General features: G+C 39.3%; 1 protein-coding gene across 1 annotated transcript in view; it reads left to right on the top strand.

Moving 5' to 3' along the window:
- Nucleotides 1–256: 256 nt before the first annotated feature.
- The window catches only part of cenpp (centromere protein P), a gene marked incomplete at its 3' end in the record, with an annotated part of 124,062 nt that continues 108,704 nt past the window's right edge, over nucleotides 257–15,614 (top strand). Inside the window, exons 1-5 of the mRNA XM_083939532.1 lie at nucleotides 257–298; nucleotides 6,358–6,527; nucleotides 6,725–6,879; nucleotides 7,149–7,237; nucleotides 10,191–10,279. Of these exons, the coding sequence (XP_083795658.1) occupies nucleotides 6,361–6,527; nucleotides 6,725–6,879; nucleotides 7,149–7,237; nucleotides 10,191–10,279 (500 nt within the window). The 5' untranslated portion in view covers nucleotides 257–298; nucleotides 6,358–6,360. The remainder of the gene's footprint in view (nucleotides 299–6,357; nucleotides 6,528–6,724; nucleotides 6,880–7,148; nucleotides 7,238–10,190; nucleotides 10,280–15,614) is intronic.

The following is a 15,614-nucleotide window of genomic DNA, read 5'->3' on the forward strand; positions in this document are numbered from 1 at the left end:
TACTTTTGTTATTTATATCTATATACATTTGCGATATCTGTCTCTAAAGAGAGACGCAGTGTCTGACCGTTCCTCACAGAGAGTTTCCCCCACCCTCTGATTACATGAAAAGTGGTACAGTCCACAGGGCGCGAGCTGGGCGCGAGGCTCCGAACTGTTGTCAGGGTGAGGAAAGAGGAAAAGAAGATATACAACAGTTACTTTTAGATCAGAACCAGAGTCAGAAATACTTTAATAATCCCAGGGCGAAATGGTATATAACTTCAAATAGTTCGACATTATAACTGCGAGGAATACGGTAGGTGAACTTCATACATGCCAGTTTATTTAACTTCAGCTGGTGTTTAGTTTATTGTTGCCAAATTCATTGTCATTTAGCAAACGTTAGATTTGACCTTTTTTGAATTGAGTTATTCAGACAAGTACACAAGAAAGAGTGTAACAGTTGTGCAGTGTATGTGCTTTAAGGTGAAAAAACAAACAGAAAACCCCCAACATGAATTCCGCTATCCCTCCCAACGACCCATGTCAGACATGGTCACAGTTACCAACCAAGCAACCGAATAAGATGTAACATAAGTGGAAAGGTAAAAAACAAAAAACAAAACTAATGGCAAAAATAAAAAAAGTAATTCAACAAAGAAAAAAACAACAACAATGAATAAATCTCTCTAGGAAGTGTGATAGTGTGATTTCACGTATGATTAAAATACAGAATAAATACGAATAATATGTCAGTGAAATTAGATTAAAAAGAGTAAAACAATTAATTGCAAGTATTTTAGGCAGTAAACGATGTGTTCAAAATCTAACTCTAACTCACTCATGCTCTAACTCATTAACTCACTCATGATCTAACTCATTAACTCACTCATGCTCTAACTCATTAACTCACTCATGCTCTAACTCATTAACTCACTCATGATCTAACTCATTAACTCACTCATGCTCTAACTCATTAACTCACTCATGCTCTAACTCATTAACTCACTCATTAACTCACTCATGCTCTAACTCATTAACTCACTCATGCTCTAACTCATTAACTCACTCATTAACTCACTCATGCTCTAACTCATTAACTCACTCATGATCTAACTCATTAACTCACTCATGATCTAACTCATTAACTCACTCATGCTCTAACTCATTAACTCACTCATGCTCTAACTCATTAACTCACTCATGATCTAACTCATTAACTCACTCATGCTCTAACTCATTAACTCACTCATGCTCTAACTCATTAACTCACTCATTAACTCACTCATGCTCTAACTCATTAACTCACTCATGCTCTAACTCATTAACTCACTCATTAACTCACTCATGCTCTAACTCATTAACTCACTCATGATCTAACTCATTAACTCACTCATGATCTAACTCATTAACTCACTCATGCTCTAACTCATTAACTCACTCATGCTCTAACTCATTAACTCACTCATGCTCTAACTCATTAACTCACTCATGCTCTAACTCATTAACTCACTCATGCTCTAACTCATTAACTCACTCATGCTCTAACTCATTAACTCACTCATGCTCTAACTCATTAACTCACTCATTAACTCACTCATGCTCTAACTCATTAACTCACTCATGCTCTAACTCATTAACTCACTCATGCTCTAACTCATTAACTCACTCATTAACTCACTCATGCTCTAACTCATTAACTCACTCATGCTCTAACTCATTAACTCACTCATGCTCTAACTCATTAACTCACTCATGCTCTAACTCATTAGCTCACTCATTAACTCACTCATGCTCTAACTCATTAACTCACTCATTAACTCACTCATGCTCTAACTCATTAACTCACTCATTAACTCACTCATGCTCTAACTCATTAACTCACTCATGCTCTAACTCATTAACTCACTCATGCTCTAACTCATTAACTCACTCATTAACTCACTCATGCTCTAACTCATTAACTCACTCATGCTCTAACTCATTAACTCACTCATGCTCTAACTCATTAACTCACTCATGCTCTAACTCATTAGCTCACTCATTAACTCACTCATGCTCTAACTCATTAACTCACTCATTAACTCACTCATGCTCTAACTCATTAACTCACTCATTAACTCACTCATGCTCTAACTCATTAACTCACTCATGCTCTAACTCATTAACTCACTCATGCTCTAACTCATTAACTCACTCATGCTCTAACTCATTAACTCACTCATGCTCTAACTCATTAACTCACTCATGCTCTAACTCATTAACTCACTCATTAACTCACTCATGCTCTAACTCATTAACTCACTCATGCTCTAACTCATTAGCTCACTCATTAACTCACTCATGCTCTAACTCATTAACTCACTCATGCTCTAACTCATTAACTCACTCATGCTCTAACTCATTAACTCAGTCATGCTCTAACTCATTAACTCACTCATTAACTCACTCATGCTCTAACTCATTAACTCACTCATGATCTAACTCATTAACTCACTCATGCTCTAACTCATTAACTCACTCATGCTCTAACTCATTAACTCACTCATGCTCTAACTCATTAACTCACTCATTAACTCACTCATGCTCTAACTCATTAACTCACTCATGCTCTAACTCATTAACTCACTCATGCTCTAACTCATTAACTCACTCATTAACTCACTCATGCTCTAACTCATTAACTCACTCATGCTCTAACTCATTAACTCACTCATGATCTAACTCATTAACTCACTCATTAACTCACTCATGCTCTAAATCATTAACTCACTCATGCTCTAACTCATTAACTCACTCATTAACTCACTCATGCTCTAACTCATTAACTCACTCATGCTCTAACTCATTAACTCACTCATGCTCTAACTCATTAACTCACTCATTAACTCACTCATGCTCTAACTCATTAACTCACTCATGCTCTAACTCATTAACTCACTCATTAACTCACTCATGCTCTAACTCATTAACTCACTCATTAACTCACTCATGCTCTAACTCATTAACTCACTCATTAACTCACTCATGCTCTAACTCATTAACTCACTCATTAACTCACTCATGCTCTAACTCATTAACTCACTCATGCTCTAACTCATTAACTCACTCATGCTCTAACTCATTAACTCACTCATTAACTCACTCATGCTCTAACTCATTAACTCACTCATGCTCTAACTCATTAACTCACTCATTAACTCACTCATGCTCTAACTCATTAACTCACTCATGCTCTAACTCATTAACTCACTCATTAACTCACTCATGCTCTAACTCATTAACTCACTCATTAACTCACTCATGCTCTAACTCATTAACTCACTCATGCTCTAACTCATTAACTCACTCATGCTCTAACTCATTAACTCACTCATGCTCTAACTCATTAACTCACTCATGCTCTAACTCATTAACTCACTCATTAACTCACTCATGCTCTAACTCATTAACTCACTCATGCTCTAACTCATTAACTCACTCATGATCTAACTCATTAACTCACTCATGATCTAACTCATTAACTCACTCATTAACTCACTCATGCTCTAACTCATTAACTCACTCATTAACTCACTCATGCTCTAACTCATTAACTCACTCATGCTCTAACTCATTAACTCACTCATGCTCTAACTCATTAACTCACTCATGCTCTAACTCATTAACTCACTCATGCTCTAACTCATTAACTCACTCATTAACTCACTCATGCTCTAACTCATTAACTCACTCATTAACTCACTCATGCTCTAACTCATTAACTCACTCATGCTCTAACTCATTAACTCACTCATGCTCTAACTCATTAACTCACTCATGCTCTAACTCATTAACTCACTCATGCTCTAACTCATTAACTCACTCATGCTCTAACTCATTAACTCACTCATGCTCTAACTCATTAACTCACTCATGCTCTAACTCATTAACTCACTCATTAACTCACTCATGCTCTAACTCATTAACTCACTCATGCTCTAACTCATTAACTCACTCATGCTCTAACTCATTAACTCACTCATGCTCTAACTCATTAACTCACTCATTAACTCACTCATTAACTCACTCATGCTCTAACTCATTAACTCACTCATGCTCTAACTCATTAACTCACTCATGCTCTAACTCATTAACTCACTCATGCTCTAACTCATTAACTCACTCATGCTCTAACTCATTTACTTACTCATGCTCTAACTCATTAACTCACTCATTAACTCACTCATGATCTAACTCATTAACTCACTCATGCTCTAACTCATTAACTCACTCATGATCTAACTCATTAACTCACTCATCTCATCTAATCTCATCTTCAACCGCTTATCAGGGGTCAGGTAGTGGGGTAGCAGCTTTAGCAGGGGACCCCAAACTTCCCTTTCTCGGGCCACATTAACCAGCTCTAACTGGGGGATCCCGAGGCGTTCCCAGGCCAGCGTGGAGATATAATCTCTCCACCTAGTCCTTGGTCTTCCCCGAGGCCTCCTCCCAGCTGGACGTGCCTGGAACACCTCCTTAGGGAGGCGCCCAGGGAGCATCCTTACTAGATTCCCGAACCACCTCAACTGGCTCCTTTCAACGCAAAGGAGCAGCGGCTCTACTCCGAGTTCCTCACGGATGGCTGAACTTCTCACCCTATCTCTAAGGGAGACTCCAGCCACCCTCCTGAGAAAACCCATTTCAGCCGCTTGTACCCACGACCTCGTTCTTTTGGTCATGACCCAGCTTTCATGACCACAGCTGAGGGTAGGAACGAAGATTGACCGGTAGATAGAGAGCTTTGCCTTCCGGCTCAGCTCTCTTTTTCATCACAGCGGTGTGGTAGAGCGACTGCAACACCGCCCCGCTGCTCCGATTCTCTGGCCAAACTCACGCTCCATCGTCCCCTCACTCGTGAACATGATCCAGAGGTTCTTGAACTCCTTCACTTGGGGTAAGGACTCATTCCCTACCTGGAGTAAGCAATCCACCGGTTTCCTGCTGAGAGCCATGGCCTCATATTTAGAGGTGCTGATCCTCATCCCAGCCGTTTCACACTCGGCTGCAAACCGATCCAGTGAATGCTGAAGGTCACTGACCGACGAGGCCATCAGGACCACATCATCTGCGAAAAGCAGAGACGAGATCCTCAGCCCACCGAACTGCAACCCCTCCCCACCACGACTACGCCTCGATATCCTGTCCATGAAAATCACGAACAGGATTGGTGACAAAGCACTGTGTCGATGTGTCAACCAAGACAGCCCCTCCAAACCCAAAGCTTTCAGCATTTCTGAAGAATCTCATCAACCCCTGGGAATTTGCCACTGTGGAGTTGTTTGACTACCTCAGTGACTTCCGCCAGGGATATTGACAATGATTCCCCATCAGCCTACAGCTCTGCCTCTACAAAAGAGGGTGTGTTAGTCGGATGAAGGAGTTCCTCAAACTGCTCCTTCTACCGCCCGACTACCTCATCAGCTGAGGTCACCAGCGTCCCGTCCTTACTGTAAACAGCTTGGACGGTTCCCCGTTTCCCCCTCCTGAGATGTCGAATGGTTTTCCAAAAGCACCTTGGTGCTGCCCGAAAGTCCTTCTCCATGACTTCTCCAACTCCTGACGCTCTAACTCATTAACTCACTCTAACTCATTAACTCACTCACTCACCACTAACTAACTAACTTACCCCACATTTAATAAAGTAACGTTACTATTTTGGTATACTTGTACTTTATTTAAGTAGCTTTTTTTAATTTTAAGCTGGTTTTATATTTCTATACTCCACTACCGTTGTGGTATATGAATGCATATTGTATTTTTACTCTACTAAAACTACTACTTTATTAATTGCTTATACTGCACTGTACATTGTATTACCTTTCTTACATTTTTTTTAAATTTTTATTTTTTTATTTGAATTTGATAAAATTATAAATCAATCTCAATTTATTTTACAGCTTTGCTTGAGTTGCATATTCAGATTATTAACACAAATCACTATGACATATTGTTAAAGTTTAACATGTCCAGTAGTATATATGCTAGTAGTTGAAATAAGCTTCACCTTTACCAGCTGCAACATTTGAAGCTTACACATGCATCACTTTTTATAATTCAGTAATTTTTCTGAAATGAGCCATTTTGCACAATACTCATACTAGGGTACTTTTACTGAAGTAAATGTAGGACTTTAACTTCCGTGTAGTATTACTAATTTTACTTAAGTTAAAGAAGTACTGTACATCACTTTTTAATGGGTAGTCCCATATTCACTTTATCTTTCTTCACTCTGAGTATTTTCTTTATTTATTGGTGTAACTAATATGCTTCTATCTTCACCTAATAAAACCAATTTTTTTATTTTTCTTAAATCAGTCATTTTTTTCCTTCAAGGTGATGGAGAAGATGAGCGAGGAGAACACTGAGGAGGTGAGGGAGCTGGAGGCTCAGATCGAGCAACTCCAGGCTGAAGTTGCAGTATTGCAGCGCCAACAGCAGGACAACCAAAAGAACAACCAAAAGGACATACCGTTCAGCTTCAGAAAACAAATGCAGAATGCCATGTGAGTTTCATTTTTATCGCTCTCCCTCCCTCCATCACTTTGCAAGCTGTAGCATTTTCTCACATACAACTTTACACCTTAAATCTCATTTTCTCCATTAAAGTTAGAGGTATGTAAGTAGAAAATGGTAAAAAAAACAAAAAACAACCCAAAACAAAACAGTTGTGACAGTAAATGGACACCGTCCATCTCCACAGATCATTTATGTGTGGACAGAGACAAGGAGGAGGGAAGGAGATGGTGCTGTCCGGGCTGAAGGGGGAAGTGAAGGATTTGGAGGAGTATCTGAATCTGCAGACAAAGATAAATTACATCGGTCTGAACCACTGCATCATAAAGACTCTGCAAAGCAGTAAGAGCACAGCGCTATCTGAATCCATAGTCTCTTTTTTCTTCTCATTTTACAGATTAAATGATTAATGAATGATTGTATGAAAAATAAGCAGCAGACGAATCAATCAAAAATAATCTTTATTTGTATCCCCGGTTGGTGAGAAGCAGAAGAAGGATGTAAATCTAACTTTTGTTTGGTTAGAAGAGAACTCCACAAAACACCATTATGTAATGTACTTGTACTACACTGATGTGGTGTGTGCATCTGTGTGTGTCTGTGTCTACTAGGTAAAAGAAAGCAGATCCAACAGTACTATGTATCAGGTCACTGCAATGAACTGGACCTCTATATCGAGTTCCAGCTCTCTGAGGTCAAGGTGAGTCCTTAACTTGTTCACATAATCTGTTGAAGTGATCCATTCTGGCCATATTTGTGTAATCTAGTCTCAGGTCAATCCATTTCCCTCCATTTTTGATTCCGAACCTAAGTCTGTTTTTTTTTTTGTAGTGTCCTTTACTTACACACAATTCATTGTCTTAAGTTTTTGGTCAAGCAAAGATTGACGGTGCGGTTCCTTTTCGTTTAAAGTCATTTTTGAATCTAGCATATTTAGACTTGTATTGAAATGTCAGCTCTAGAAATGTTTGGATTTAGATTAAATAAATCCTCATAGAAACTAAATCTGTGTTAAAAATGGTTCAGGTAACACAGTGTGCTTGTAACAGAATGGGTGTTGATGTGTGTCCAGCCAGCAGAGGGAGGAAGAGGGCTATGTTGAGTGGTTCACTGACGAAGCATCAAGTGCACATGATAAATTTTAGCAGCACCTCAGATCTCAGCAGCAAGAAAAATCGCTGTCAGGTCTTAATTATCATCCAATCAGACATCAGATCAAACTACCTCAGAGGAAGGAACTGTGTCAGGTGGTATCAGGAAGTCATGCCTTTTGCAACAATAACATTTCAGGTTTTGATTGCACACTAAAGCACACTTTTAAAAGTGTTTTCTATGGTCACTCCATCTAAGTGAAACTTCAGATTCAAGAACTGTCTTAATTAGACACTTTATATGTCCCCGCTTAATGTTTCCACACAAGAGATATGTCAACATGTTTCCTCCAAGTAAAGCTGGGTATCCTTTGAACTATGATGCCTATGTTTCAGTAACAATGTTAAAGCTGCTAACTATGAGAAGTATAAACATTTTTGTTCTACAAAACTTTTTTTGTGTGTTGAATCTTACAATACAATACAGTCAAAAACTGGCAAACGTATGATTTAAATCAAGAAGTATCTGATCAAAGAATACTCTAAAAAAAAGTATTAATCTCATCCAACTCTAACTTTAAGTCTAACAGTTGTCTGGTTGCCATTGGCAACCATTTTGAGAAATTGGAAACCAATTGGTTCATCAGTGGCAACCACTTTATGGAGCCAGCAATACATGCACCCCAAAATACAAATATATTTTGTATTAGCTGCATTAGTTATATTTATATTGCCGTTACAGTCAAAACCGGAAACAGACAACTGCATGTGATGACACTGCAGCTGCTTTAATGTGTTGACTCACTTTTATAGACAATGGCGAAAGTTGTTTGACTGTGAAGTGAAAAATTCAACTAACCTGTCAACATCACAAACAAATGTGCAAATGTATTCAACTGATGAAGAATCAGATGAACCTTGACAAAAAACAAGAAGGCATTTGTAGATTTGGGGTCTTTTATGTCACAACTGGATTATAAGGGTGGCGTATAACTGCATAGTATCTTAATTACTCAAAATAATAATAACTACATTTTCAGTTATGGCAACCAAAAGCTGATGCCATGTTACTATCATGGCACCCACTTTTAAAAGTTAGCCTTGAGCCCTGTCCCAGCACAGTTTTTAATACTCAACATATTTTGGTCATTACCAAAAAAGTATTGTGGGTCAGTATGCAGCTTTACCTCCAGGCACGTTAGAAGCACATTTTGGGCCGTCATACTTGAACAAAAATGATGGATGACCCTCGACATCAGCCAAAAGTCAAGAGTAATCGTTATTTTATGACATGGAGATTCTGTATTATGGTGAGTTGTGAAGCTGCTACATGTGGGTCCAACAGTCCTCTGGTTTTCATTGTGATGGAATCAACCACCAGAACAGCTGGTTTCATCGAATCACTCATGCTGCCTGGCTCTTGAAGTGTCATTAAAACTGTAGTTTCTCTTCTGAAGTCTTGACATGTTTTGAAAGGAAATTAATTATTTGGCGGTGTAATTTGTAAACAAAGATTCTGTAAAAAAAACACTCACTCTCTCCTTTCTTTTTATTATAGTTTGATTAATACTCGCTTTTATATTGCAACATAATGTGAGTACAACTTCCAGTAACCTTAATCATGTTTTTTCAGTTTTGTTCAGTTGTTGTACTTGTATGATTTATGGCTCCCCAAATATGGAGATGGATGTTTAAAGGGATAGTTCAACATTTTGGGACGTGTTCAGATGGATATCAGTGAGGGCTAGGCAATATTTCAATATGATAAGAACTTACATTTTTGGAAAATATCAGTTTATATTTTGCACCAAAGTGCTTAATAAAATGGGAAAATACTTTTCATTTATCAAGTATTTAATTCACACGGGTGAATACAAAAATAGGCTTTACCGTGTGGTGATTTCATATAAATTCATTTATTTATTGAATTACCAGAAAAAATGCTGATATATATGACATTACCTACAATGTACTGTATATTGGGATAGCAGATTTTGCCCATCAGTTTCGGTGTCTGTGTGTTCAGTACAGAGCTGGATGTGGTTAGCCTAGCTTAGCATAAAGACTGGAAACAGGAAACAGCTACAATGGCTGCTAGTCCAAAGTTCAAAAGCATACCTGCCAATCCTAAAAATCACTAATAAACATGTTGTATCTTGTTTTCTTCATCAGCACTTGCATGCTGTAATTACACTGTTTATCAGGTATACCAATCTAAAACAGAAGCAGTCTAATATAATGGTCCAGCAATAAAACCTTTGTTAGGGTTATATTGTTCAGAGAGATGCTGATTCAACTTTATGTTTTACTCGATTTACCTCCATGCACTGTGAATCAGCAGCTCTGGTATTTCATCTCTTCCTGTTCACGCTGCTGTCTGTTATACTCAACCTCAGATGATGCACATGAACTCTTAAAACAGTTTGGTTTCCAGGAAAGAAAACACTTTATCATTTATCACTTGCCTGGGTCCAGACCTTCTGTTTAATATCACTTTTGATATTAATTTATCACTGTGCTGACTGACTCAGTCTTTTTAATTGATGGTGGTTTTTCCTGCAGGGGCCTCAGGTTTCTAAGAGAATGATGAATAATCTGAATGTGGTGATGGACACCAGCGACCCGCGGAGCTTCACCAGTTTCCTTTCTTGGTAAGAACCAACACTGTAGATTGTTAAGATGATGGTGAAAAAACATCTTTCCCACTCTTCCTCCCCCTGGAGTTCTGCCACGTCATCTTCAATGATCCTTCTGACTGTGAGTTGTAGCCTTTATCTGGGATGAATCTTTTTGCCATACCATATAACCCAACATGAGTGGTAAGCCTCAATGCTCTTGTGGCTGACTTGGAGCTAATCCTTGCAGCCTGGTTTCAAACGCCTGAAAACAGAAGAGTCAAGGCTGTTATTGCAGCATATTAATGCCCATGTTCTAGTCAATTGAATTTGGCTCTAATGGTCAGGTATCGACATACTTTTGGCCATGTGGTAATTGTATTCTGTTAAATTGAAGTTGCATGTTGGCCAATCCTGAGTACAGATCCGATACAGTGAGTAAAATTATTATTTACAGCTGTATACTGCAGTACTAACCCTGTATGGATGTGATATGGTTGCTGTTATTGTAATTTGGCCTGGCTCAGGTTAAACCCTTTTGTAAAACATCGATGATGGAACTTTATATTAGCATCTAGTTTGACAGTCAGTCATAACTGAAGAAGAACATAAACTAAATGAAAGAAGATCGTTTCTGAGCTAAATCACATGCTATCGTATAACTGCATAGACTCTTATATTCAGCAATACCTATATCAGCGTTTTAGCCAGTATTAGAGGTAATTCCAATCCAATTCTTTTTCGTCATTTTAATATTTCTAACTAATGCAATGTAAAAGCATTTATAGGTACTGCTAATGAAGCTAATTTATAGTTACTGCTAAAAAAAAAAATCACATTCAGCTATCTCATATGTGATCAAATCTATGATGATCTATCCGATTGGAGTTGACAAGAAAACCTAATTGGTGTGTTTGGACTGAAACCCAGTGGCCAGTGAGTTTGTGCTTTATTTACACTGACTGTTCTGCTTATTCCAATTCTACATATTTAATATACTTCTGTCAGGATGAAGCTGTCTGTTTAGTTTACCTCAAGTGTTTATTAAACTAGAAGAAGATGTCAAACTGCAAACGGCTGTCGTCCAGCTGAGCTTCCTCATCCACATGCTCTTGCTCCGTCTGCTCATCTTTACTCACAAACAATAAGCCTTTCTCACGGCAGACATCTTGACTTCTCAAACACAGGTGTAACTCATTACATTCAGAAGGGCTGCATTCCATTTAGGTGTGCTGGCTTACTGGCACACTTACCTATAAATGCAGTGCAGCCATGATTTAATATTGGTTACACCTGTCACCTCTTCTCAGGGTTCAATCTGCTCTGTTGAAGTTTATTCAGTAAAATTCAGAGCTTTACACTTTTTCTTCTTTTCTTTTTTTTTACCAGTTGCTTAACAAATGAAATCTCAGAACCTATTTTCTGTTTCACTTTTGAATCTCTTTTTAAACCAGTTTGGAGTAATGTCAACTCTGAAATGATCAGTTTGAAGTCAAACAGGTTGTGTCCTGTACGCCAATGAGGGACATTCTTAAAATCGTCACTCGGATGTGTCCTATTTTTCCTCTCTTTGATATTGATATTTGTGAGTGTTTAAAAGAAATCTAATATCAATACCGTAATTTTCGGACTATAAGCCGCTACTTTTTTCCCTTGTTCTGGTCCCTGCGGCTTATACAACGGTGCGGCTTTTCTACGGCTTACGGTAACCGAGGCAGACATCTGGCGCCAGGTAACGAGAGCAAAACAAAGAGTAGGAGAGCGTCAGCGACAGTTTGCGCGAAAGAAGTGTTCATGCAAACACCCTCAACATGGAAAACAAACGGAGAAGTGCATATGATGCTGCTTTTAAGTTAAAGGCAATCGATCTGGCTGTCAAAGAAGGAAATAGAGCTGCTGCACGTACCCTTGACAATGAATGGCTGGTTATTTTGATAACGTAAACGGCCGCGGGACTGCACTTTTACTGCCGTGTTACAGGCGAGCACTTTGTATTACTTTGCACCGTTGTATTATTTGTACTCTGCACGAATGCTGTTCGCCATGTCAAAGATGTGAAAGTTTGATTGAATGATTGAAAGATTTATTGTTAATAAATGGGACGCTTTGCGTTCCCAAACAGTCATCTCTGTCCCGACAATCCCCTCCGTGGTAGCAGGAACCCCTATATACTACGGTAATTAAACATCAGAACGCCTGCGGCTTATAGTCGGGTGCGGCTTATATATGGAGCAATCTGTATTTTCCCCTAAATTTAGCTGGTGCGGCTTATAGTCAGGTGCGGCTTATAGTCCGGAAATTACGGTATATTGCATTATGTAATGATATCATTCTTTCAATAATATAAACAAACACGTTTTGCTCCCTTTTAAAATTGTTTTTTAAAGGTACAGTGTACTATGCAGGATTTTCGTATAAAACAATTTATAGACTTATACAAAAGTGATCCCTCTCACTTATCCCTTAGGACCCACTAGAGGTGTATAGTGTTGTTTGTATCTGCAGAAACCCTCTGCCTGTATTTTCTTTCTATTTTGCTTTCTTCGAGAAGTTCAGTGCGTCAGCCTTTGGGCAGTAGGTGTGTAACCCCCAATAACAAGTGAGGTCAGGACTATTTAAAGATTAGTGGTCAGCCGCGACATCAACAATGGTATATCGCCGTCTTTCTCCTCTGCTCTCTGTCTGTGTCATGGTTTTATAAAGAGCTGCGGGTTTGTGTGTCTGCTTGACAGGGGGTTGAGCCTCACAACACACAGTAGAGAGGCCACAGTGGGCAGCATTAAGCATGTGTTTTGACAAAATCTGGCAATGCAGCATCTTCCCACAGAGCTGTACAAAGGTGTGGCCGTGTATATTTGTGCTCTAGAACGTGACTGCCGTGAAACAATAAAAAAAAGTCTTATTTCTCTGATTCTCTGTTTTGTTTTTGCTATCGCTGCTCCCTCCCTCAGACTCTGACTCAATGTGACAAATGACATTTCTTTATTAATGTCTTGTTACTTATAAGCCGACATACAGTTCATGCTGATACTGATATATCTGTTCAACTTCCATTATCATTTATTAAGATAAATACTTGTGGGCCAACTCGTGAGCTGAGGCAACATGTTTGTTAATGTTCACATGCCCTGGAGGATTTCACCTGAGTTGGTGCATCTCGTCATTCTTGTTTTATATGTTTCACAGACTCAAAGTCCATTTCGTTTAAAGACCCTCAGAATCAATTATCTCAGTCGGCTTTTTACAATGATATTGGGGTTCTACATAAATGCACTTTTTTGCCAGGTTTACAACAGTTTTGTATCTTTTTGTGTGTTTTGTCTGGGCTCCTCTCACTACTTTGAAGTGTGTGGACTTCAGTTGTAAAAAGGTGATGTCATGTCTTTCTGTACACTCAACAGGAATTAGCAATACTTGAATTCTTTGACCATTAGGGGGTTGTTTGTTTGTTTCCAGGGAGATGACACTGTCATACAAATCTGATCAAACTGCACCCACACAGTCCTGGTGAAGCGGATTATCTGAGTTTTTGTATTTATGCAATAAACCTTGGAGTTTTGCTTATTTTATCATGGTTAAGGAGGAGCCAGAGAATTTGCAGTACACACATACAAGCTGATTTTTCCGAAAAAATAGTTTCAAACAAGAGGATTTTTTTAGTGCACATGCGCGAAAGTTGCACGCTGCTTGTTACTGCTCCGGCCTTTGAGTTCGCTTTTTAAAACTTTCTTAACTTTATTTATCTTTTTGTTTGCTCTGTTTCTTCACCCTAACTTCTGGGAAGTTATGCCCTCTAAAATTAGCTTTTGCTAGTTTTCGTTTTTCTTTTCATGCTATTTTTATTATTCCACCGGGACACGCTGTCTTTGTTTACTCCAGAGAACAGCTGTTCGCCCTGGCATAGCGACCAGACCAGCTGATATTTCACCCAAACTTTGGAGAAAAACACACTGTGGACGCAGAGTTGGGAACGTCGGGGCAATAGAAGAGGGTCGAGACGGGATGGGCTTATGGAGAGGAGAAGATTTTAAGCCGTGTCTCCCCTCTGTTGTTATGGGAAATGTACAGTCCCTGTACAACAAAATGGATGAACTTACCGTGCTAACACGGAGCCACCCGGAGTACCGTGAGTGATCTGATGTGTTTCATGGAGACATGGTTGCACACGGACATTACGGACCAGAACATCTCTGGGGATGGCTTCCACACCATTCGGGCTGACCGGGACTGCACCGAGAGCGGTAAGAGGAAAGGAGAGGGGCTTGCTGTTCTAGTAAACAGCAGATGGTGAGATCCTGGTCATATCACTGTTAAAGAACAGCTCTGTAGCCCAGATGTTGAACTGCTGGCTGTTGGACTCCATCCGTACCGTCTGCCCAGAGGGATCCCACATGTCATCATTGTCGTTCTGTACATCCCTCCTGCTTCAAACCTGACATCTGCCTGCAGCATCAAACACACCACCATCTCCAGACTCCAGACACAACACCCCAGTGCCCTCATCATCATGTCAGGAGACTTTAACCACGTCACATTGGATAGAGTTCTGCCGATCTTCCAACAGTACGTACATACATTTTTGCATGGATTGCAATGTCCCAACTCGGACTGTAACCTGCTACGTCAACAACAAACCCTGCATCACCAAGGACATTAAGGCCATCCTGAATGAAAAGAAGAGAGTGTTCAGAGATGGCAACCGTGATGAGGTGAGGAGAGTCTAAGGGGACGCAGTTAATAGCATAATTATAGGAGAAAGCTGGAGAATAAACTCTAGCGAAAACAACATAAGGGATGTGTGGAGTGGCATGATAACCATCACCGGGTTCAAGAAGACTAGTAGCACAGGGTTGGAGGACCGTGTGGACCAGGCCAATGAACTGAACCTACTTTTCAATAGGTTTGACTTCACACAATCTATGGGATTGTGTACAGTGGAAAGGGAGAAATATTGAAGTAAACCTGATAGGTGATAGTGGTAAGCTGTTTCTGTGTGAATCTGTCCGACGTTCCTGCCTGTTATAGGGAAGGTGTTCGTTGCCACCGTACTCAATGGGGGAATTGTTTGGTCTATGTTAATCATTAATAAATCATAAAGTGTGGTCTATACAGTACCTACTCTGTAAAGTGTCCTGAGATAACTTTTGTTATGATTTCACACTAAAAATAAAATTGAATTGAAATTCAATTGTTTTATTTGTCATTTACATTGCAGTTTAAAAAATATAAAGATAATTCAGCATCAGTCAATAAATCTTTCAAGAGAGAATTGGCATGTATCAAAGAATCAGTAATTTTACCCATGCTGTTGCCTCCAGGAGCCTTCATTTGTGTCAACTTGTGACAATACATAACATATTTAGTTTCTATT

The sequence above is a fragment of the Echiichthys vipera genome (genome assembly GCF_963691815.1).
Source record: "Echiichthys vipera genome assembly, chromosome: X".
NCBI classification, from domain to species: Eukaryota; Metazoa; Chordata; class Actinopteri; order Perciformes; family Trachinidae; genus Echiichthys; species Echiichthys vipera.